Source organism: Podarcis liolepis, assembly GCF_965112155.1.
Source record: "Podarcis liolepis genome assembly, chromosome: 4".
NCBI lineage: Eukaryota > Metazoa > Chordata > Lepidosauria > Squamata > Lacertidae > Podarcis > Podarcis liolepis.
In genome coordinates, this window is record NC_139558.1 from 82,728,340 (window position 1) to 82,754,845 (window position 26,506).

Below are 26,506 nucleotides of genomic sequence, written 5' to 3' on the forward strand. Positions count from 1 at the left end.
GTTTATTTATGTATTTATTAAAGTATTTGTAATCCAGATTTTCATAAAAGTATATTGAAGCAGTATACAGCATACAAAGTTGTAATACAATCAGAGAAAGCGTCTATAAAAATAACATTTAAAGCATCAATAAATGCTGGTTGGTTAACAAGAGAAATTCATATTGCAGAGGACTATCTAAACAATTCAGTTTTCAGAAGACGTCTAAAAGAAGGCAGGGATGGTTCCTTGCAAACTTAGTTTTCTACCATCTAAAAAAGAATGTCTTGCTTTTTCCAGTAAAGTGCCTTTTCCTGATAGATTTTGAGTAATATTTTTGTGAATAAACATCACTTGTTTCAAAATGAGCAGTTATGGAAATAGTTATGACTAAATAGACAATGGGTAGTTTAAAACAGCTTTGAAAATGATGCCAGTTTTCACAGGTTACTTATGCAGCTGAATAATCAGGCTGCAGCAGAGGGAGAGCAGGGCCATTCCGTTGACTCTGCTGAAAGGGCAGTCCCAATCTGGTTCCTTCTCTCCCTGAACTGTTTCCATTCCTGCTGGTCATTATAAGAACTACTGTTTAACTTTCAGAGCTGGTGCTCAAATTATCTTTCTTCCTTTCTCTCTCTTTCCCCCCTTTTTTGTCATGCGGATTATATTTCTCTGAGCAGGAACTGACTTGCTTTTATTGATCATACATAAACTGGTTTGGGAGCATTCTTGGCTGATGAGCAGGGTACAGATTCTTCAAACAAAGAACACGAGGTTCGGTGTCGTCACCCTCGCTCTTGTGATTTTTCCAGGGTTGGCACCGGGAGCAGTTCTTTGACTTGCATGGTACCTCTCTGCCTCTTTCCCACTCCCTTAAGAAGAACTCCCTGACCTTGTGAGAGGCAGTGTGCATTCTTTCCATCTCTTTCAAGGCCAGGAAGACCCTACGTTACAATAATTTAAAATATTATGTTAAAAATAGTTTTTAAAACTTGCAATTATGAAAAAACACAATCACAAAAAACAGGGTGAGTTCTGAAAATATTTATTCCAGGTGTCAAGAGACAGGATAAAGAGGTGCATCAGTGAAGATATAATATTTCAAAAAAGAAAAAAAAGAATAGTAATCTGCTTGACAGAAATTCTTACTAAGACAAATTTAATTGTGTGGGGTGTTTTGCATGGACATTGACCAAGGAAGTCCACAAAAGTTGCACCTTCTTAATGTGCATTTGTATTTGCCAGATAGAAACACTCCTGTTGCAGCACCAGTTTTTCCATGTAGCGATTTAGGAATAAAGCAGCCATCATTTGCCATTTAGCACCAATGTGTATTGAGTGCTGTTGGAACTTGTGCTCTGAGGTCGCAAACGTTGCTGCGTTGAAGAAGTGGAAACCAAGTGGCATCAAAGCAAACTCTTTCCCACCCTTTTTCAAAGGACTGAATGATATTATTTCCTTGGTATTTCAAATTGATTGAATGTCAAACACAAAGGAGCCTCTGTCTGTGGTGGAAAATCCATTGCTCCTATTGTGTTAAGTTATCATATCCATCATTTTGAAAGAAAATGTCAGCAGGTGCTAGTATCTCCATCTTCATCTAACAGGTTTCCCATTTCAATTCGTTCTCGGTGCTTCGTAGCTCTCAAGTATATTTATGAAACCTTAGTTTATTAGAAGCTACTAGATTATTCAAAGCAGCTGCCATGCTCTGCTTTTTATATCCACATCCCACAGAACCACCTCAGCATTAAGTGAGGCTTTGGGCCTCACTTTTGAACTTGCTGTTTCTGTTTTCATAGTGGTTAAAAGGCAATCTTGCATGCCCAACACAGTTACAGTGAACAGGATTTTGGGAAGACTGCTTTGGACTCTCCCCAGCACCACCCAGTTGACATTATTCCTTTCCTTTTCTAAGTTAAGTAAGCTGTTCCAATCAATAGCTAGCTTTTCTTTTTTATATTTTTTTGCAATCATTGGGAAATGGAAAGGTTCCTGCACTGTAGTAGGTCCTTGTTGTGGTTGGGTGCCATTAGTATGAGGATCCTGTCTGCTCTCAGGAATGGTGCATCCCCAAAAGGCAGACTGCCCTACATCCACTAGAACAAGCAGGAATTTACTAGGAAGGGCAAAATTTGAGGCCTTGCTTCATTTCCCAGCAGAGGAGGATTAACACGTTCCCTCCTCTGAAGGAAATGCTTAGCCACTGGACCTCATAGCTGAATAATTTTGTGGAAAGGTTAGTCTGGCCCTGCATTTACATCTACTGTAAGGTTACCAGATTTTTTTCAATGAATCCGGGGACACTTTTCAACTTCAATGGATTTTGTATGGGGACTGATTCGTAAATCCGGGGACTGTCCCCAAGAACGGGGACGTCTGGTAACCTTAATCTACTGTATATTTTCAAAAAGACCCGTTTTAGTATTTTGAGGAAGCCGGAGCTTCTTCCCGTAGTTAGCGTCCAAAGGTAACTTCCACAAATAGTCACTGTGAGTGTCTGAAACTCACATGTTAGAGTTATTGTCTGTGTAATTAAAAGCAAGTGCATTGAGCTTTTCTTTGAACCTCAGTTATTTTATAAATACATACCATTGGGGTTGCATCATATCAGATAAGAGTGTCATCTTATGAGCCGTATGAGCAGCTTTAGCTCCTATGTATTACGCAGGGCTACCTTCTTATCAGCCTGTTGCAACAGATGGTATGCATCACTTTGGAATAAATCATTCTGCTTTTATTCTCCAGTGACATTATAGGCTACATTCACATTATTACTGACTCAAAGAATACTTAGTAAAATGTTTAGAACGAAGCATTCCACTAGGAAGAAATCAACTGTCTCTCAAATGGATTCCTCCTTCAAGGTTAGCACACTGTGACAGTGCTGTTTGAAATATATATTGATCATTCATGAACGATAGTTACCCGCTCAAAATTCTGGGGATTTGAAAGTCATCTAATCAAACTTCTTAAAAGAGACAGGATCCCTCACAAACATTCCAAACACTTTATCAGGCACTTGAATAGTATGCAAGAAAGCTATAGCAACTATTTAGGATCAATTTAGGTATACAGGGCTGTGGTTTTTTAGGGCTTTCAAGGTCAGCCAAACACTTTGAATTGAGCTCAGAAATGTACTGGGAGCCAATATAGATCCTTTTAGATCTTTCCAAGTCTTGTTTCTCTAGTTGCTGCTGCTGTGACATTGGCTCAGTTTAGACATCCCATTTCTGATTTTTCAAACCATGGATTGAAGATCCACTTTTTAATTAGCAACATGCTGGTTTGCCTAATTAGGACATCACCCACCATGCACCTCCCCTATAAACTGTTTTTAAGCCAGACTTCTTGGAGTGCAACAAGACCACTACCAGAAACTCCATAACTTTGGTTTTAGTATTTATGTACTTCAGCCTAAATTGTTTATATATATATATATATATATTGAATTTTTTCTGTGTTTGCTAAATTGTTGATTTTTGTTATTTTGAATCTGTTGACATGCGCTGTATTCTTTATATTTGTATTTCCAGTGTTCTCTGTTTTGATGCTTTGAATGTTTGTTGTGAGCCGCTTTGGGCACAGCTCATTGTGGGAAAGCAGCATATAAGTAAAACCAACCAACCAATGAGTCAATGCACTTCCACAATAGCAGAGATTGAATTGGTCAACTTTTCCTTTTTAAGTACACAGTGCCGCTCCACTAGCTTCAGAACACCTTCGCACATGCTTACATAGTTAACTATGGATCCTCTGTCTTCATATGAAACTGGAAGCATCTGCCCATTTATGAGGAACTGGAGTAGCAGGGAAGCATTATATTACATGTAAAATATTTCTGAATAAATCTGTATTCTATGATTCATTGCAGAACCACAGACTGGATTTCATATTGCTTTTAAAATGCTGGATGCAGACGGGAATGAACATTTAGAGAAAAAGGAATTTTTTAAGGTATGGATGACAATATTTTCAACCCCCCCCCTTTTTTTAATTTATGGAATTACTATATAACTTACAAATGAAAAGTGCAGTTGATCAAGACTATTCCTTCCTCATCTGCTTTGTACACAAGAGATCATGTCTTCACTTGAACAACTGAGGAAATTAAAACCTTTTGCAACCCTTTTTCATTGAAGTTCTGAGTTAAATCGAGAACATTTTTTTAAAACCAGATTTCCTATTTTTACATTTGGATACAGGTGGCAGTGAACATATAGCGAACCTGCTGTTCCTTAACTAACATGGTTGATCAAGAACAGTGCTTTGGTGTCAATAGCTAGGGTTAAGAGTTTATTTAATTTTAAAATTATGATTATTTATATATGTGGAATAGATTGATATATATCTACCCATACAAGCAAAACTGCAGAAAATCCATCACTAGAGAGAGGCTTCCATTGTAGAAATGGAAAGAGAAGGTATATCTAGCCTTTTTATTATGAATACTATGAAATGCACACTTGAGGTCAAAGTCAAATGTGTAAGCCTTTTTAATTTGAATAGAAGATAATGTGTTTTGCTCTTGAGACCATCTGGAGAGGGGATGGAACTACTTCAGTTTCAGTGCCAAAACAAAATGCAACAACTGTGATGGAATCAACCCTTAGGGGACCTAACAGGCTTCCTGGCAGCAGAAGAAAATGCTGCCCTCCCTCCCTCCCAGGTTCAGATGAAGGTAGGGCAGATTATGAATGGCTTGGAAGGAAAATCCTTGTATAGCCATGACTCCTTGCCTCACCTTACAAACGCTTTTGCCATAGCTGTAAATGGCAGCTGCTAGTGCGTTGGCACATTTCTGTCACATGCCCCCCATTCCCTTGTTTCGTCATCTTTCAACAGTATTAAAGGTTGGGATAAATAGAGGAAATAATGCCCTATCCCCCCCTCCCCAGCTTGCCTTGCCTGAACAAACAGACCACAGATGGGTGGTCTTGCTGCACGCACTGCTAGGAAAAGGGTCGCTGTGTTCAGTGTTGGGTTTCAGTGCGCACCAACTCTGATGACTGGACAGGGCCAGGTGCAAACTATTTAGGGGAAATAGTGCCATTTCAATCCTAACCTGCCAAAACGATCACCTGGTGTTGGCATGAGGAATCGGAGATGAGGGCTAAGGATGATAAAGCAGCAGGCTTGGGGAGCATCACATTATGCGAAGGGAAAGTTATGCGCTGCTTGTCTCCCAGTGATAAACATACTTTTAAAAGCACCTCTCCTAAGCAACTCTAAATCCTCTGCTTTCTATCTCTATCCGTGCTGTAACCGTAAATAATAAGTCCCTTGTTTTTTTATTTTTGCTGTCCATTTGAGGACTGGTGCTAACATCTCTGGAAGGTAGGTGAGCTTTGCAGTGTGCTGTGCTAAATCTCTTGCTAGAAACCCAGCCTCTGAAGAGATTTGCGAGTACATCTAATTACAAATGTTTCCCAAAGAGAGGTTGCTGCCAGGAGTCTGCTGAATGACTTGCTAGAGATTTATAGTAAGCTGCAAATGGATTTATTTATTTGCTGGAGACCTTATTTTTGGATCTGAACTTGTTAAAGAATGGTATGACACGAAATTGTCAGGTCATATTTGGATCATTTAAAAAAAATGCATAAGCAAAGCAAAACTAGTTCTTTGTGAGCATGTAAGTATTTCACATGCAGTCTTAATGCACCTTATGAAACTGTCTTATATGGAGTCAAACAATTGGTTCGCCTAGCACAGTTCTTACTCCGAATGGCAGCTGCAGTCAAAGGTCTCCAGGCCCTTCCCTGCTTTGCTGCCTGAGAACCCTTAGCTAGAAGTGCCAGTGTGGTGTAGTGGTTAAGAGCAGTAGACTCGCAATCTGGGGAACCGGGTTCGCGTCTCCGCTCCTCCACATGCAGCTGCTGCTAGTCACACTTCTTTGAAGGCTCTTAGCCCCACTCACCTCACAGAGTGTTTGTTGTGGGGAAGGAAGGGAAAGGAGAATGTTAGCCGCTTTGAGACTCCTTCAGGTAGTGATAAGGCGGGATATCAAATTCAAACTCTTCTTCTTCTAGACTTGGGACATTCTGCATGAGCAAAGCATATGAGCTGCCATTGAGCCTTCTGATCATGTCAGTATTATTATAGCACCTTTCAAGTGCGAAGGGTGAGATGGAGAGAACAAAGCTTTGCAAACTCATGGCTGAAGCAAGGTTTGGACCAGAGACTTCCTGATGCACTCTAATAGCCACAGTATTACGCCCATTTAAAAACTTGACTTGTGTGTTAGAAGGAATTACTTCTTTAAAATGGCCTCCAAAGGCTTACATGTTCTTACTCTTATTTGGTCCCATTTTTATGTATTTCTGTGCATATTTCATGATTTCTGAAAACTTAGCAGTCAGCAGTCAGTCCTTCCCCTCCCAACCTCTCCCTGCATTCCCTTGAAAAGCCTTTTCCCGAGAGTTGGAGGCCCTCCTGAACAGCATGGCCAATTCTGTGGGCATTTGAAGTAGGAGTAGGACAAATGAAATACCCAAAATTGGACAGAAGGGAGGAGAAAGATTGGTTGCAGCGGAGGATTCCATTCATGCAACCTGCTCGTGGTTATTCAGCCAGAAAGCTTGTATCAGAAATGATGAGTGTGTTTATCCCCACTACAGCATACCCATTTCTCCAAAACAAACTAAAGAAAATGTCCACAACACTGAACAGGTTGGGGAAAAGTAGGCAAACTATCCCCATCCCCACCCCCACTAACTCTCCTGACCTATCACCCACTATTTTAACACGCAGTACAAAACCACCAGATAAAAACCTGGCAAGCCAAAGGCCTACACTGTCTAAAAGACTTCTACAAAAACAACAAACCCATACCAATACAAGAAATACAAGACAAACTATGGGACACCCAAATACCTTGGCTAACACACCATCAACTACATGCCTTCTTAAACAACCCAGCAGTAAAATCAGCAGCCACTAGGCCCTTGACCACCTTCAAAAACCTTCTGACAGCAGAGGGACATGGCAAAGGGATGGTATCCACAATATACAAAATACTGATCCAAAATCCTACAACCCCCCCTTGACGCAATTAAAGAACAATGGGAGCCCAACATAGGCTATGAAATTAACCCTACCCAATGGATTAGAATGTGGTCTAAACCTCCCTTTAAGTCCATATCAGCCAAAAAGAAGGGAACTTACTCTGAAACTCACCTACAGGTGGTACTTAATGCCATGGAAACTGGCGCTGATACAGCCAGGAACCTCACTAAGATGTTGGGGAGGCTGCACCTCCACAGGCACATACCACCACATGTGGTGGGAATGCCCTAAAATCCAACCCTTCTGGACAGCAATCCTGCAAGAGATATGCAAAATAATTAAACAGGTATTAGAACTCACCCCAGAACTGGTCCTACTGAGCATCTTTCAAGATCATTATGACCACTCACATCATACAGAGCTTATAACCCACCTACTCTCAGCGGCCAGAAGCCTCATAGCCAGACAATGGAGAGACCTGTCAGTAGTAAACATGGACCAATGGTATCAAATTGTATGGGAAATTGCCTTACTAGAAAAGCTAACCAATAAACTGAAACTGACATGGGGACAAATAACAGAGGATGCCTTCACCCCAGTATGGATCCCCTTTATCACATACACTGCCCAACAAGACAACAAGAAGAGTCCACCGAAAGCATATGAATCAATCTGGCTTACCTGACCCAACAAGCAGCGCACCCCCCCAATGCAAACAAACCCTACTGCAGACAACCACAGACAACCAACCACACCTTGCCCCCAATACCTCTCACTACCAAGGAAATGTAATAAATGAATAGAAAGAGAACCTGCCCAGTTGATGCTGTCACAAAACCCCATATGTACACTATATAAAAGAATATGTCTCACTACCCCACCCCTCCTCTCTCTCTCCTCTTTTTCTTCAACCTTATACAGTAGTACCTCTGTTTATGTAACCCTCTGATTACGTAAACTTTGGAATGCGAAAGTGGCAAACCTGGAAGTATTTGACTGGGTTTTGCCATGTGCGCATGCGCAGAAGCGGTCCTCTGGTTGCGAAAACCTTGGGATCCGGCCGGACCTCCGGAATGGATCCCGTCCGCAACCGGAGATACCACTGTACTTTGCTCAGCACTAATGTCTCACAACAAATGTAACTGATTTGTAAGAAAGACGGTACAACCTAAAAAAAGAGACAAGGCATGTACTTTTGTAAGCCAAGAAAATCTTTAAGAAAAAGAAATGATGAGTGTGATCTTTAATGCTTGAAAATTGTGTGTCGACCATTCATTTCACATGTTACCAGATTCCTTAATGAAAGGCACTGGATAAATGTGAAAGCTCCATCACATGTGATGAATGTGTATAAAGGCTTTGCACTCAGGGTACCTGTGCAGAGAATTTTACAGTTTGTGTATGGTAAATAGCGCTGAGAAAGAAGCTATCTGTTAAAAATGCTTTGGTAGGAAAAACAAGATAGTAAATGGAAATATATATCCCTTTTGTTTTAGCTGCAGAAAATAATTGGGACGCAAGATGAGCTTAAAACAGCTTTAGGAGATGAAACACTATCTCAGGTAGGTCTTCAGAGAGTGTGATTTTCTTTCTAGCAGGTTGTTCTGGCACTAATGCACTGTTATCTTTTAAACATTATTCCTTTCACAGCTTGTAGCTGATTGCATCCATGTCAGCTCTGATGCTTCATTAAATGAAAGCTTCTGATCAGTTGACCTTGCTTTTTGCATGTTCTTTACTAAAATAATTCCAATTGAAAAAGAATCCATTTATTTAATATGTAGTCACATCATTTTTGAATTCATAATAAAGGGAGACTTTTAGTATTATACTTAGCTGACTTGATCAAAGAACAATAAATGCACTTCCAGGTCAGTTTGGTACCCCTACTTCCCAAGTTAAAATTAATCTTTCAGACCCTGCCAATAAAGTACTAAACATTAAAATACTAACTAGAGTCAAAAAGCTTATTCTACTCTTCAACCCCACATCGAAGACCATCTCTGCCATATATTTCAAAATCAGAATACAAATAAATACTTTGCTTGGCCTTATATGGACAAATAAAAATCTTAAGACTATAGAGGAGAAGCTCAGTTTAATTGACTAATTTTTGAGAATTTAAGGTAAATTCCAAAGGAAAGATTTGTTTTTTAAAATCATTAATAGTCTTGGACATCATGATCTAAGCTTTAATCATAGTTTAGGACAATTTGATTTATGGAAGGAATGCAAGACCTGTTGATGGAAACATCTAGTATTAAATTTTAAAAATAAATGGTCTTAACCGTTGCTATTTTACTGTGTATAATATGCTGTTTTATATGTCATGTTGGAAGCTATCCTATGAATACTACATAACGATGTCTGGTTTAAAAGAAATAAAATTAAAAGATAAATGGAATGGGGCTAATGTTTGATAGCTAGAATACTTTCAAGTCATATTTTTCTTATGCATAAATAATCTGAGTGAAGGAAAGCAATGGAATTTGAAATAATAATGAATAACAAACATTTATTGTCCACACTTCTTTTACAACACAAATGAGAAATGGAACAGGTGAAAGAATTTGATTCATTTGGCTTGAGGCAATGGCTTGTATCCAGTGCTGTCTGTTCATGAGTGGAATGGACGTCTGCTCATGCAATGGGACCTTTCCCTCCTATCCTTGCTGCCCCCCATGCGCCCACAAAAACTGCTGCAGGGCATAGGAGCCAAATCCTAGGGGCCAAGGTCTCTTCAGCAACCCCAATATATTTGAGGGGGCCAGGAGCTCCCCAAAGTTGATGGACATTCAAATGGTGTGCGTGCACCGTGACTTGTGATTGATTACATGGAGTGGGGCTTACCTGCCCCTCCCCATATTATATTCAGATTGGCACCCCTGCTCCGGGGGGTTGGGGGACACTCTGGAGCAGATTTGGGGAGCATGCGGTGGGAGGGGCAGAGGAAGGAAGGAAGGACCATTGCTCAAGTGGTACTCCCACAATTTTAGAAGTCAGCCATCAGACCTACTATTGAAATATCAGTTTGAAAAGATCTATGATGATTAAGCATTCAGTTTTCCTCAAATACTGATATTTGGGAGAACTTCTTTAAAATGGTCACAAACTGGTATATTACAGCTTTAACGTTTCTTAAAATAAATGATATAACAACTCAACAAGGGTTTGAGAATCATCACCCTCACTTTGTTTGTCGGTCAGTTGAAGCCATTCCTGGGGTGTAGCTGGTCTTCATGCTAACAGCTTCTAGGAGCACAATATGTCCCCCACCAGAGATACTGCCCCTCTCCTTACACCCCATAAAATTATGCCATAATAATTAAATAATCTCATTATATGAGTGCAGGAAAACAGACAAAAACTGAATAACTACACTACTAATTGGTCAACATTTATCACCTGCAAACAAATTCTATATATTTCAGTTTGCAATATTGGTTTTTAATCTTAGGAAGTTTATTTTCCTATATCCCCTGCAAAAGATTGTTTTCTTTCTAGTTCGGATTATCTTGTTGTGTATCTTTTTTTTCTCAAGTACTATGTTAACGTAAAAAACAGTCGCAATATTCTATCATTAACGATTTATGAAGTTACATTATTGTTAGGTTTGCATAAGTATGTAAGTTTTTGTTGGTATTTAAAAATGTGCAGTATTTCTATTTAGTTTTTATTTTTAAAAATACTGTAAAATACAGCACACATACTGAACAATTTTTGGGTGGCTTAGAGATGGCTCATGTTACTTCATTTAGTGAAAAGTGTCATGGAACAAATGAAGAGTGCTACCTGAACTATAAAATGTGTTGTCATGTGTGCAGCAAGCATGAAATACACTGAACTAATGCAACTAGTTGATTATACTGAAAGCTAAATAACCATTAGTATTTAATCTTATGAATAGATGGCTGTCTTTCATCTTGCCTCTTCAGCAGAGTAAAATACACACCGGCTATTTAGATGTCACAAGAACATTACGTTGAAATCCCCATAGACTCCACATTGCTTAGTGTGTTGTTGTGTTCAAAGAAATGAGACTTAGGCTAAGTGGTGAAAGAAACACATAATCTAAAAATATTGTATTTTGTGTCTGTGGCTTTAGCCTTTCAAAGGGATGGAATAGCTGAGCTATGTGAAATACATTATTTGTTTTCTACAGGCCTTTTTCCATAGGGAAAAATTCAAATATACAGCATTTGTAGAATTATTTAACCATTAATGGGAAGTGTAGAACTTGAGCCAATGCAGAGCTTTAACACAAGAGGTATTCTGACAAAGTACTGATGTGCATTTTTTCAGGAGCCAGAATCAGAAGACCCTGATATTAATACCATGTTGCTGGTCCACTTCTTTGGAAGAGGAGGAAAAAAGAAGCTTCATTACTGTGAATTTCACAGGTAGCACTGAAAAAAGATAGTAATTAACGCTTCGGTTGTCATCTTGGTTTGCTCTGTGTTGTGAGTTTTTCAGATCAATCTGTCTATCAGATACTACAATTCACTATTTTGGCTTGTCTTAGTATTTTAACACAAAGAGATCCCAAATAACTTTTCCTATTTAGTAGCACACCATGGGAATTGCATCAGCCATCTTGTCCACATCCCATTGGGTCTCTGGACTCCTTTGGGAGGAAGGACAGAGTATATATTGAAAACAACAACAACTACTTGTGTATGCCTTCACCCACATTTGCCAGGAGGTTCTGACCACACTTGTAGCTGTGACACCATGGAAGAAACCCCCAACAAACCACAGTCCCCAGGATTCCATGGGGATTATTACCATGTACGCTGCAGTTTTGTGTGGCTCGTGCTGAGGTCACAATATCACTTGACAGACTGCATACTGCTTATCTGTACTGCAAAAAAAATCAAATCACTTTGTAAAGGTTGATGACACCTAAATGTATCGTAGAACAAAAAAATGCAGTTTACCCAATCTCTCCATTGTTAAGATAGACAAACTGGGCGAACCGTATTTTTTGTTCTACAGTTAAGTGTTCAGAAATGAGTAATTGTAGACTAATGCATAATGAATTTCATTACCCTCTATAAAGTGTTTGCGGGGAGGGGATTTGCAGCAGAGGCACCTCAGGTGAGAAAGCTACCTTTTGTGAGATTTACTCTGTGGCTATAAAACCTTGGGTTGCTCTTCCCAGAGCAGCCTGCTTGGCCTAATCTTGTTTCTGAGGGTGAGAGTCAACATCACACCATCACATGTGACAGGATTTTACTTTGTTCCCAGAGCTCTGCATGCTCCTCCCACATCTACTCTGCAGGGTCTCCCAGTCTTTCATAGCAGATCTTGGGAGTGTACAACAGGCTGCATGGGGGAGGAAAGGAAAATATTTGTGTAATCAGAAAACGGTTGAACAAGTGACACACCATCGTTGGATATCGCCCTAACTGTTTAGTGAGACCATTGATGTTTCGCTATTGATGAAGTCTTTGACTCCTTTTATTCTTGTTAGTCTTTTATGAAGAATGTCACCGTGTTACAAACTGCTTCCAATACTTGTATTTTGTGTTGCACACTGCTTGGTGTATTCTGTGTGTAGAAAGCCAGTACTGAAATGTGATAGGTTTTGGAAATATGGAAAGCCAACTAAATATTAAACCTAGACTGCATAAAATCCAATCTTAATCAACCCTTAACTACCACTGGCATTACTAATATTGGAAAGCCTTTTAAAGCAATGTTTAAAAGCACATTAAAACCTTGCATCCATTGAAAGTCTAGGCTGATGTTTAAGTAAAAATATCCTAGTTACTTAAACTTGTATGCTAACTCAACTCAATCCTTTTATTTGCAGAATCATCTGCAAATCAAGTCTGTCTACTTTAACTCTATTTAAGAAACTCCCTCAAGGCCACTTCACATATTAGTTGTCATTCATAGGAGTTCTTCTATAAATCACTGCTCTCCTGGAAAACACAGCTTGGGAGGTATTTCTACCTATATTGGCTCAGGAGTTCAACTAAAAATTGCACAGGAGAATCTGGGAATACACACACAATGAACTGAAGCAACATCATAAAGAAGAGTGGGCCACAATTCCTCCACAAGGATCTGAGAGACTGATAAAGTCATATAGAAAACGATTACAGTGGTACCTCTGGTTACGAACTTAATTCGTTCTGGAGGTCCATTCTTAACCTTAAACTGTTCTTAACCTGAAGCACCACTTTAGCTAATAGGGCCTCCTGCTGCCGCCGCGCCGCCGCTGCATGATTTCTGTTCTCATCCTGAAGCAAAGTTCTTAACCCAAGGTACTATTTCTGGGTTAGCGGAGTCTGTAACCTGAAGCGTATGTAACCTGAAGCATATGTAACCTGAGGTACGACTGTATTACCCTCCAGCTAACGTTTGGTTTCCGCCCCCCTCCTCAACAGACGAGCATGGTTTCTGCAATTTGTCTCCTCTCAGCCAAGCCAAGAATGGAGAGGTGTTTCAAATGCTGTGCAAAACATTTCTTCCCACTGATTTCAGGTGCACACTAACCTTCAAATAAACAAGCCTTTGAAGTTCTTAAAGATATTGAGAATTCTGTTGAGTTAGCACTCCCTCTGCTCCCTTTTCTCTACAGTAGGGGTTGTTAACAAAGCAAAGGCCAGAGTGCACCCGTAAAAGCTTGTTTGCATTTATAGTGCGAACTGGAATGTCTCAGGTAATTAGATAAAATCCTGCATTGACCCAATGAGGCATAACACTGATAATACTGTGTACCTACTACATTCAGCAAATGTAGGTTTAAGACCTTTGCCTACCACACAGATAGAAGCCTGTAATCAAAATTGGACTCCCACATCTTGCTCTTAAAGCTGTTGGGTAAGTGTCGGGTTTAATACAGGTAATTTTTCAACAATGGCATTTATTTTTCATGCACTTGGAATGCGTCTCCTTATCACTATCCATATAGACCCGCTCCATCTGCATTGTGACCTGACAGTAAAGTTTGTTTTAATGCATAGGAAGGTGAATGAAAGGATCAGCGTCTTTAAAAAAAAAAAAGCGCAGTGGAGATATCACTTTTCACATTATTTTATTTGCAAGTAACTCAAGCACATCATTTCTGTGTTTCTATTGTTCGGGGAAAATGTGATTTCTATCTGATGGCTTTTCACAACATTTCTACCTCACATGGGAAGCCATTGTTGGCTTTCTGATCAAAGTGCCATGATGTTTTTACAAGAGATGACTGATGAGCTGTACAGACATAGATCATTGTCAAAGGCAGGGGGGAAATGATGGTAAATGCTTTTATCATTTTCCAAGTTCTTGTTAGAAAGGCTTTCCATTGATCAGCGGAGTAGCTAGAGAAAGCAGGAGTGATTACATTTGATTAGGCTGCTTCAGATATAGTTACCTGTGTAATTTACGTTCCTTAAAATTGGGGCGGGGGTTCATTCATAAAGCTTAATGGTGTTTACCTGTGATTAGTAGGTGAGTTATCTCCCCCCCCCCAAAGAAAAAAGCAGGAACAAAACTTTTATTATTTATTCTTTCACGTCCCAGAGTGATTGGTTGTTGCTTTGCAACACTTAGCTCAAGGCTGGTGTGCTTTGTTTCCTCCCTTCAGAATCCACTTTTTAAACTAAGCCACATGGCAAGTTACTTCTGTGTATTGAGTGTGGTTCCCCCTCCCTCGCTCCCCATACCATTCCTGTTTTCCTTTTTAACCATTTACAGTAGCAAATTGCTTGATCTGCATGGTTAACATCTGCACACCAGTGGTATACAGTAAACTATCTGTCAAACTAGCTTCAAGTTGGTTTGAGTCTTCATAGGGGGACCTTAGTCCATTTGCTTGCCGAGTTCAGGGCCAGGTCTAGCTGGCAGGGAATTGATAAGAGATTATTGATACTGTTTGTACCTTCTAGAGTTATTGTTCCAGCTTTTGGTCAGAATTAACTAGCGCAGCCGACATTCTCCTCTTAAATCTATGAGTACTTATTTTTAAATACTGCACTTCTGTGCAGATTTTGGCTTCCTCCTTGTTAGTATTATTCAAACAGTACAAAAGGATTCGAAAACTTTCTTTATGAATTAGCTGTTTTCTGCACTTCCGCAACAGCTGCAGCAGAGGCGTGCCAGAAAAGTAGCTGGGGCTTTAAAATAATCTTTTAGAACACGTCTTTCCATTCCGTAGGCCTGCCAGGCAGCTTACAACAGTGAACTAATTAAATCCAGACTTCTAAACCATCAAAAAAGCAAATAAAGTAGAATGTAATTTATTATATTGAAAGAGAAGATAGCATGGAAAAACAAAAGAAATCATCACCATCCCAAACCCAGCTGAAGGCCATTAGCTGAAAGCTGGCCTTATAGGCTTCATGGGAGATAGTATTCCATAGACAAGGTGCCATGACCAAAAAGGCCTTGCTCCTAATTGGTACAAATCCCCCAAAGGAAGGCTTTGGGCCACCTAAAAATGTTACGTGTTCATATGAGAGAAGGCATTGTATTCATTGTATTCAATATACCTGTTCCCACTGTCTGTGCTAACTTTATTAAAATGATGATTTAGTGAAAATCCAGCTCTAATTTATTTTTTCATAGTCTCTTAGTTAGGGTCTGTTTGTATATTGTTTTCCCCAGGGGATTCTTTCCAGGTTTACATTCTCCTTTCCTTCCCTCAGCTCACCCAATAAATATCTCCCTTATTGTTGCTTTAAGTTGGAAGTAAATTAAGTAGATTCTAAATTCCTGGTGGAAGAATCAACACACCCACTTGAAAGGCTTCAGATACAGCCGAGCAAACCATATTCTGTAGCTGATAATTATCTTGGTGATTTAAAATGTGTATTTATTTTTAAAAATTGTCCCAAATTTTTGTAAACTTTGGCTTTCAACAATGTGAGTCTTTTGGGGTGGGGTGTAGTTTTCAGGTATGACTCTTTTTGGAAGTGGAGTTAGAAGCACTAGATCGGATCCAGGCTCAGTTAGTTGAACTTGGACCCCATTGAAATCATTGGTTTGTATCCTGACTAATCCTCTCCAAATGGGTTGGCTCCTTCTTTTCTCAAAGGGTACTGGGGTTGAGCAGAGGATCTCAGGGATGACACAACATTTTTGGTTGATCTCCCAAACCCTCTGCTCTGCTCATATGGTACTCCAGATTGTCTCTCCCACACGCCAGAGCAATATTTTCAAGGGGGAAGGGGATTTCGGCAAAAGTCATCTCTTACCCTTATCCTTCTAGACTATGGGCGGTTGCTTCTTCCGGCAGACCAGACCCTAATCTCCATCACCCCATGCAGGCCAACTTTAACCAGTGGGTGGGAGTACCCACCTGTCAATCACCTGGTGTTATTGTGACATCAAGTGACTGAAACCCCAAAGAAGTCACTGTAACTGCCAGTCAACTGATTGGCGGCTACAAAAAGCCCCTTTGATGCCTCTGCAAGTTGGTGCATGGGCAAGAGATTCCCCACCCCTGCTGTGGATCTTAAAAATATGTTCAAAGATCTGGCAGCAAACTTGCAAAAATAGTTAGCCACTTACAACTGGCAGAGTTTTAATTCCAGTGACAAAAGTGACATATTGTAGGTGACACTATTCTTATGTTCTCTTTATTTATCGGGACAAGGAAAGGCAAAGGTTTTGGTCAGTTTTCCTACAGATAAGGTCTTCCTTCTCTTTCCCCCCTGCCCCGCCTTAGTAACATAGAGAAATAAATAAGATTTCCCCCACCCAATGAATATTTGGATCCCATCAGTTGTCAAGGGAAAAAAAACTATCTGACTTTTAGAAGACATCTGAAGGCAGCACTGTTTAGAAAAGTTTTTAATGTCTGGTGTTTTATCGCTTTTTTATTATTATTATTATTATCATTAATTCTGTTGGGAGCTGACCAGAGTGGCTGGGGAAACCCAGCCACATGGGAGGGGTATAAATTAATAATAATAATAATAATAATAATAATAATAATAATAATAATAATAATAATATTTACTGTTACATAAAGTTATTTTTGGTAACGTTCTCAAATACTTGTGGACTACTTTATATCAAAGTAAAGGATTTTTGAGGCAGAGCACTTGGGTAATAATTTTTACTTTTATTTATTTTATTATTCCTTTTTAAGACTATTGGAGCACCTTTCGTTCCCATATTCTGCTTGTTTACATCTTTCCTCAAATACTCTCAGTTTTAGAGCTATGTGAGTCTTTTTGTTGTTCCATTTACAGTCTAGTTGGCTGCTACAAGTTTTATGCCCCTGTTTAAATATCCTTTCCCACTCAGGTAACAGTTATGCATATGTGTAGCAGCAATTTTTTTCAGCACACAGCTTGCTGCTACAACATTCATAAATGTACATAGATTCAGAGTGCTCCCTACTGGTAGAACGGCTAAACGACAACGTTACAAAATTGGAAAGGTTAAAACTACATTACGTACTGAAAGTATATCTTTATCTCACAATGAGCAACCTAAATCATCTCAGCTTACTGAGTTATAGAAGTTCCTGCTATTGAGACCTGGAAGCCAACAATTTGTGGGTTGCATTTTCTACCTGATTAGTTTTTGGAAAATTAAGGTGAGACATTTTCACTGCATAGCAGCTGTGAGAAAAAACAGTGAACCTCAAGGCGATCTTGCTTATGTGCAGTGTTTGAGTGCCTTATAAACGTGAAAGCATTATCTTTACTGTAAGAAATGGTTCGTATTCTCTGCTTACGAAAGGAATTAAGTTGCAACTATTGTTTGTTAGATTTATGCAGGATTTACAAACAGAGGTGCAAGAGATGGAATTCATCCAATTTTCCAAAGGTCTAACCTTCATGAGAAAAGAGGATTTTGTAGAGTGGTTGCTGTATTTTACTGAGCAAGAGAACAATGAAATTTACTGGCAAAATGTGAAGGAAAGAATCCAAGCAGGAGAGGTGCGTATGGAGTTTCTAAACCCAAATGGCTTTTTTCTGGTGTAATTGAATAACATTCTTCCTAAATCTAAAGTATAGCAAAGGCATTCATTTTTACTTGTTTTGTTGTTCCAATCTTTACCATCTTTACTTCTTAATTTTTATTACAGTTATATGTTTCTCCAATGAGTTCAATGGTGTTGATGCTTCTCAGTCTCCCCATTTTATCCTCGCAAAAACCCTGGGATGTAGGCTAGGTTTAGAGACAGGGACTGGCCCAAGGTCACCCAGTGAGCTTCATGGCTATGTAGAGACTCAATCCCTGGTCTCCCAAGTCTTAGTCCAGCACTCTAACCATTACACCACAACTTTATAATAATATTAAATGCCTTAAGAAAATGCTTAGTTTTGAATCACTCACCTAAAAATAAATAAATAGGTCTATTCGGTATTTCAGAGTATCAGTTTGGAGGAATTTAAGACTTTCTGCCAGTTTACAAACCGCCTAGAAGATTTTTCAATTGCCTTGAAAATGTTCACAGTAGCCAGCCGCCCTGTTAAACGAGGTAAGAAGTGCATAATTTTGCACATCAGAATGTTAAGAAAATACACTTTGCAAGTGACTTCTGAAAATGTGTACTATAAACCTGTATGATGTGGTTGTTTTCTCCTTTTATAAAAGGATTCTGAGTCCCTCTCAGTTCCTTGCTACTTGTTTTGGACAACCAGTTGAAGATTACGGATCACTATTTACCGGTGGTTCGGAGAAGTGGCAGTAGGAATTTTTCCTGGCATCTACTCCTCCTTTGTCAGCTGGAAGACTCTACAGCTGATCACCAGCCACAACTGCTGCCTGCACTTGGAACTGAAAGAAGGCAGCTTGCTGTCTTCTTCCATTCTTCAAGACAAGAAGTAGTGATTAGATCCCATTAAGAAGCTGAAAAATTAATATTAAGGACTTAGCATGCAATGTTTTGATTGTTTATTTGACCACGCAATTCAAATTATGTTTGTGCACTCAGAAGGAATAGTCTATTTGTTAAATTTATAGATCTTTCCACTATTCAGTTCCATAAACCGATCTATAATCTCCCTAGTTATTTTACGTTTTAATGGTAATGTATGGTGTGTTGTGCTTTTATTAGCCGAGTTCAAGAGGGCTGTGAAAGCTGTTACAGGACAGGAACTCTCAGAAAATGTTTTGGACACCGTCTTCAAGATCTTTGATTTGGATGGAGACAATTGCCTCAGCCATGCAGAATTCCTTGGAGTCCTAAAAAACAGGATGCATCGAGGCTTAAGGGTAATGAAGCCTTATTCCTAAAATAGAATGTTTAATGGAGTAACTGTTTTTAATCAGTCAAGGTGCCAGCATAGAGACCATATAATCCTAGTGGGAGCAGTTTGTGAAAATAGGTAATTGTGGAAATTTTACAGGGCTACTGCTTTTAAGGTGGAATTAAAAACAAGGAGTTTTCTTATTAAGATGAACTTTTTATGGAACAGTTAGCTAGCCTATTAAGTTGTTTGCTTCTGATGTATGTTCATTAGACTTCACTGAACAGCCAGTTGATGAACGGAGGTACAAACCTCCATACTAACATATAACACACATCTACCAGATTAACCACTATCTTTCAGTGCTAGCACAAGCAGAGACCAAGAGTGAGAAAGTGCTCCATGCCAGAGACTCTAGTAAGCCAAAAGCTTAGATTAGTAACACCCAGATGGCTCAACAATAAGGTGTGACAGACCCCACAGGAGAAGACCAAAATATGCCCATCTGCTTTGTGAGGAGAACTTTTTCCTAGCTTCAGAGAGCTCTCTCTTAGACCCTAAAATTTGAACCCACACATACAGTGAAAACCTATCAAGTGAACTGATAACCAGATTGAAATCTACTCAGCATAACACTTGATGTAGAATAACGTTGTTTTTGTTGTTAAATATGTATACTGCCCTTCATCTGTAGATCTCAGGGCGGTCCACAACATAAAAATACAAGATAAAAAGAACACAACATCCCCAGAACAGGGGACGAGAGAAAGTTTCAATGCACAAGAGCAAATATTTAGACTGATGGGATGAGTTAGTTGGCTACTGTCCTTTAATAATTGTGTTAGGGATTTTATCCCCAACTCCATGGAAGTTAACCGACAGGTTTCTAATGGCCATAATGGATCAAGGTTAATGGGGCAAGTCTAAATAACTTAATTCATCATATTCAATCGTCTGTTTATTTGCTGTCCTTTATATACTGCTTCTGTGAGTGTACTCGAAGTGTGATACAAATGAAAAAGGGGATTGGGGAGGAACACAAAAATAAGCAGATGAAGTACTCTTGTTCCTAGCTGCTCATAATGGCTGGCTGGGATGGCCACTCTAGAGACAGCTCTTGGTGGGGAAGGGCCAAATGTCATTGGGTTTCATCCAAGTCATTGCCATAGCCAGCTAAAAAAAATGAAACTTAAATGCAGTGTGGTAATTAATGTTGTTTTTTATTAAAAACAAAAACAGGTGCCTCAGCAGCAAGGAGTTCCAGGTTACTGGAAATGTGTGAAAAGGGAGAGCATTAAAGGAGCAAAAGAAGTCTGGAAACAAACTGGGAAAAGTCCCTTCTAGAAAAAAGAGCATCATTTTACATTTTACAACTATAAATGTCTGGGTTTGCTTTTGGTGTATGTTTGTTTACATAATGGCTATATTTGATAGAATAGAATATCTTTATACAATTGAGTGTTGAACAAATTTATTTTCTCATTATAATTCTACAGTATTTATCAGTATAATCACCATTGATGAGGGACTATTACAATTTCCAGATTTCATAAGGTGTTTTAATTCCCAATAGTATTGAAGTTCTAAAAAAAATGGATACTATCAAAAACCCTGAATTGATCAGTCTGCCTGGAATTTAGTAGAAATTTCTCATTTTGCATATGTTTCATAAGAAAAGCACGTCCTGTTAACAGGGCTGAAAGACCTAAAAGGATATCCTGTGAACAGAAAGAAGAAAAGCCCAAAACCTACAACTCCAGAATGAATTTTATAAAGCAACAATCATTTTAAAACTACAATCCTCAGTTGCCTCACCGATTTCACTAGTTCTGAGCAATTACTGGACTGAAACTTTGTATATTCCTGTATATTTTTCTTCTAATTTATACAAATATATTTTTGACTATTCTGTTTGCAGTATGCTTTGCATCTCTCACTCCAGCCTGGAAATAGGAACATGTTTACATAAACTGGAAGACTGTAAATGGTGTGAATTTGTATCGACAAAAAGTTGCATGCAGTCAAGAAATGGGTGGAAAATAAAGTGTCTTTTGGTAGATATAAATGAAATAGCTTCTGGCCATCCTTGACACTGAGCTTGGCAATTACCTTTTTTCTATGGGCTTGCTATGTCCGTAGTGGTTCAGCTTTGCAGAGCAATGAGCGTCTTGATTGTTTCAGGAGAAAAGAGATTGAAATTCGGAGGGGGAGTTCACTAGACCTCTAACTTTAGTATAACTAGAAATGGGAGGGAACTTGAATACAAATAAGAAACTGTGCAATGCCAATATGTAATTTAAACACCAGCAGCCTCTGGGCCAAATCCAGTCTGCTGGGGACAGGGCTGTTGCCATGTTTGAGGCAAGGATCTCTCTAACCCCCACCACCGTGGTCTCTCCCCCTCGCCTGGAAATGAAGGCGGGGATGGCTGTAGCCACTTCATTCGCTGCTTTAAGCACCCGGCTAATCGCAGCTTCCCCATCCCTCCTGCTGCCTTCCCTGGTAGTGTGGCCTGATGGTGGGTGGAGATGGAGAGCAGCACTGAGCTCGCCACTGAGCAGAGAAGTGCTGTTTCTGTTTATTACTTCTGTTGATTACTTATGTTACACAGTTTTTAAAACAAATAAAGCATATATATATAAAAAGAAGAAGTGCTGGAGCACTTCTATATAAAAAGAAGAAGGCGCCGCCAGCAACTTCATTAATCCAGAAGGGCAAGGCATTCTGGTGCAATCAAGATGGCAGCATCTGCAGCCACTGTTCTCTGCTGAGCACTGGGCCAGAGCGAAAGTGAAGAACAGAGATGACAGCCCCTGCCCCAGTGGTTCTTCTGAGACCCTTGGGCCCAAGCAATAGCTTCATCCTTCCCAGCCCAGTTGGTCAATACCAGACAGCCCCAAAAGCAAGTGGTATATTGTAGTCGTGGCAACAGGGCTTGCTGGCAGTCAGAGTCCTAGCCTCTTATGCTATCCTTGTAATGGCCTTCATGTAAAACTACTTTGTTGAAAGTAAAAGGCAGTGTTTCTGTGCTGGAGAGGAGAGGGCTAGAAATTCTGGATGGGTGGGTGCATGCGCTTGTGTATCCATCTGCATATGTGTTTTGTGTGAGGGTATATGCATGAGTGTGCATGAGGGAGAGAGTGCTGTGTGATGATGTCTTGGGTGTATGCATGCCTAGACTGACCATATCCAACGCTGGCATGTGGTCCTCAGACTACAAAAGCTTGGCCACTTCCTGTAATAAATTGAGCAAACATCATTGTGTCTGTTATTTGCTATCGTACTTTCCTAGTGGAAATGATTGACACAGTGCTGTGTATATTTATGGCACGGTAATTTATTCACCGGGGGGGGGGGCAGGAAACACCTGAATGTCCGCTATCATTGTCTCTGCTGCCACCCATTATGCCTCTACTTCAACGTACAATAACTCCCTGCCACCCAAAATCCTCTATTAGCAGCGCACTCCAGATTCTTTTGAGCTATGCAGCCTTGGAATAGTGATTGTTGTCATCTGCTGCACCCATATAGCACAGTCCACATGCCTAATTAAGATAATTAGACTCCAGCCTGTTCTTCCGTGTGGTTCGTTAAGAACAGCTCATGGTTCACAAAGTCCTGTCGCCTGTTTTCTCCGGAAATGATTCAAAAATTCACTATGTTGGGTGGTCACGTGTCCTGTTTCATAGAGAAGATGTCAAGTCCAGTTGAAAGATAAAGAACCATAAGAAAGGAGAGCAGATGCTTTGAAGTTGCCCATCAACCATTAGGGCAATTAGGACAGTTCCTCTGGGCAGCAGATGGAGCAGCCACACAGGACACCTGATCACAGCCTTTCCCCAATACAACATTTCTGTTTAAATTATAATCATTATTGATATGTTTGCACCAACACCTGTAAATTAGCATATGCAGAAATCTGCATCTTTCTTTTGTCCCCACACCCTCCTATTTGTAATTTTCTTTATGGCTATCAGTGGCTATCCTTGGGGCATACCTGTTTTTAAGTACGTACCGGTATGTTTGCAGCTTTGTTTGGGAAATAAAATACTACCACTCTCCCACAAGGTGGAGCCCTAGGTTTTCTAATAGTCCCTCTCCAGAGTCAACATTCAGAGACTAATTTGATGGTTTCGAAAATGGGAGAGAAAATGTCCATGTTTAATATGCTCATAGAATCATAGAGTTTGAAGGGACCCCAACTCTAGTCCAACCCCCTGAATGCAGGAATTTCAGCTAAATCATTCATGACAGATGACTATCCAACCTCTGCTTGAAAACCTCCATGAATATCTAAATTTAGCCTGTGGGTGCAATCCAGAGAAAGCTAGGTCTTGAGCAAGGGCATTTAAGCATGCTTTCAAAATGCATAATTTATTTCAATGCTCTTGATAAATTTATGATAAATGCTCTTTATCATACCTCGTGGCTTTTTTATGTTGTTAAGTATAATGCAGTTCTCATCCAGTTTTGCGGCTTTTTGGCACTGCAGCAGCATATTAATAAAAGTTTATATATGTTAAAGTCATTAAGTAATAAGAAGTAATAAGGGTCAAGACACTGTAAATATAAGATCTTTTGAAAGAGCTTTAAAAATATATATACTTGGCTGTAGATCAGCGATAGAGACCTCTGGTTTGTGACTTAAGAGCCCACAAGATTCCTAATTTGGCTTATGAGGCCATTTTCCTCAACCACACCCACCAGGCCCACACCTGTGTCATCATATGGCAGGTATGGGGCAAGTAAGGACACAGCAGCAAAGAGCAAACAGGAGCTTAAAAGCTCAACAGTTTCTTGACAAGCAGGGCTTACTGACCAGTGCTGACAGCAAGCCCCTTGAAGTCCATTGGCAAGTGCAAACCGGATCAAAGCTGCCCCTGCAAACCAACATTTCCCCATTGTAGGCCAGCTTTACAGACAGATTTGCTGTTCTGCAGAGGAAAAAGGTCAGCTTGAAGAAACAGTCTGAATCCAAACGATATTGACAAACAGGCAAAGCAGGTCTTGCTGTCAGTACCAATCAGCTGACAAGCAAGTCCCACCTGACATCATAATGTCAAGTGATTGACAGGTGTGTGTGGCCCTGGGCACTTTTTAAATAATGGCCCATGCAGGGGAGGCTAGTTATTGACCTGACCCTTAGGCTGAAAAAGGCTTCCCAGACGGTCACAAACTCCAATCTTCAAAGAGGTCATCTTGCCACCATTGGAGAGCTGCTGCTAAACCTTGGACAGTTGCTGCCAAATAGTGTAAATGGTGTTGCTTGGTAGAAGGAACTTCTGTATTCGTAAGGGATTTCTGGAGCCAGAACTCAAGACCAAAGAGCAATCTGGGGCAGAGGGAAGACCAGAAGACAGACGAGAATCACAAGGCACATCAATGCTCCAGTAGGCCGTATTACACAAACAAAGCTCCACTGAGACAGGAAGCCCTCCTATACTCCTTACTGCCCAGGAGCCTGGGTTGGGTCAGTTGTGTAAGTTTTAAAGGCCTGTAATGACTCAGAGCTCACATGAGGCAATGATCAGCACTGGAGCAGTGGTGAGCAGTTTCTGACCGTATTAACAATGATCAAGATCTGGGTGTTTACCCAAAAATAATAGAGCTGATCATTTAAACTGGTTTTGTTTAAACTCAAAGAGTTTAAACAAAACTATGTTTTTATAAAGTTTGTTAATTGCTTTGGTGAATCATTAATTTCATTTGTATTTTTGTATTTATATTTTATTATATTGGTTTGGTTACATTGGAAACGGCTTTATTTGCTTGGAAAAAGTAGGGTAGAATGCTTTAAATAAATAAGTCAGAGACCCAGAGAGATGAAATGCTCTCCTTGCTGTTCTAGCCATGAGCACATTAGAACTGCAGGAGCTATGAGCTTATTTAGCTGTCCAAAATATGCTTCTGCATACACAGCAAACTCCTCTAGAAGCAACCTGGTTTTCCTCACACAAGGTATCTGCTCAAAGTTCTCCTTGCACAAAATAAATAGCTGTCTTGTATGCAGAGGAGGAACTTTGGACTCTGGCCAAATACAAGTACATTTCACTAGATAAGCTCATATTGATTCTAGTGAGTAGCACAGAAAACCAATGAAGTGAAGTTGATAGGGTCTATCACCTGGGACTTCAGTATGTGGGTCAAAATCCTCACTGAATGCAGAAATACTGGAACGGAATATGTACAGGACAGAATACTACATTTCGTTCCAGTATGAGCTCAACCTCGGCACGCTTTTTCAAGTGGAACATGGGAAATGTTAACACCATTGGAGAACCCCATTACTGTATTTGCCTTGAGTTTTTGAGATACAGGAACAAGTTGGTGTGCATGTTCAAGATGGCGGTGTGTGCTTCAAGTATGAACATGAATACTTCTGTTGAAAGACACACAAGAAACACACACACACAACCACCAGCAGTGATATCTGCCATGAAGACTGAGACACTAGAATTAAAACAGGTGTACATATTCAGTAAACAGGTCTACAATAAATAGGCTCCACTCTTGAAAATAGGAACACACTAAGTATATCCAGTGAGGGATGAAACTGGGATTTCCTAGCCTTCCAAGGGAAATACAACTTTGATGGACAAAGCAATAGTTAATTGGAACATGGGAAGCTGCCCTATAGTAAGTCATTACACTGACTGGCTGCGCCTCTCCAGGGTTTGAGACATTCCCAGCCTACCTGGAGATGCTAAGATTGAACCTGGCACCTTCTGCATGCAAGGTGGATAATCTACCCCTTAAATGCTTTATACTATTCCACATTAAAATCATCTAGTTGAGAAAGTTTTATTACCATTTTCAATTCTATAGTTTGTTCCTATGTCTACTTATGAACGCAGCAAAAGTTTGTTGATACATGTAGTACAGGGAAGCCAATGTATCAAGCGAGTTCTGTATTTCTGTCCTAGCAGGATTGATATCAGCCAGGTAAAGTGATTTATAAAATTTGTTAAATTGTGTCTAAATGCTTTTTGGCATTATAAGAATCTGCCCCTCTAGCATCATGCCTCGGTCCAGTATATCTGAAGGAGCATCTCCACACCCATCGTTCTACTCAGACACTGAGGTCCAGTGCAGAGGGCCTTCTGGCGGTTCCCTCACTGCGAGAAGCCAAACTACAGGGAACCAGACAGAGGGCCTTCTTGGTAGTGGAGCCCTCCCTGTGGAACGCCCTCCCACCAGATGTCAAAGAGAACAACAACTACCAGACTTTTAGAAGACATCTGAAGACAGCCCTGTTTAGGGAAGCTTTTAATGTTTGATGTATTACAGTATTTTAATATTTTGTTGGAAGCCGCCCAGAGTGGCTGGGGTAGCCCAGCCAGATGGGCGGGGTATAAATAATAAATATTATTATTATT

The 26,506-nt window shown here is 39.9% G+C and overlaps 1 protein-coding gene across 1 annotated transcript in view; it reads left to right on the top strand.

Moving 5' to 3' along the window:
- The window catches only part of MICU2 (mitochondrial calcium uptake 2), a 64,515-nt gene extending 42,128 nt beyond the window's left edge, over positions 1–22,387 (top strand). The window contains exons 6-12 of the mRNA XM_083498951.1: positions 3,854–3,936; positions 8,481–8,546; positions 11,287–11,384; positions 17,702–17,873; positions 18,310–18,418; positions 18,998–19,155; positions 20,370–22,387. Coding sequence (XP_083355077.1) covers positions 3,854–3,936; positions 8,481–8,546; positions 11,287–11,384; positions 17,702–17,873; positions 18,310–18,418; positions 18,998–19,155; positions 20,370–20,474 — 791 coding nt within the window. The 3' untranslated portion in view covers positions 20,475–22,387. The remainder of the gene's footprint in view (positions 1–3,853; positions 3,937–8,480; positions 8,547–11,286; positions 11,385–17,701; positions 17,874–18,309; positions 18,419–18,997; positions 19,156–20,369) is intronic.
- The last annotated feature ends 4,119 nt before the right edge of the window (positions 22,388–26,506 follow it).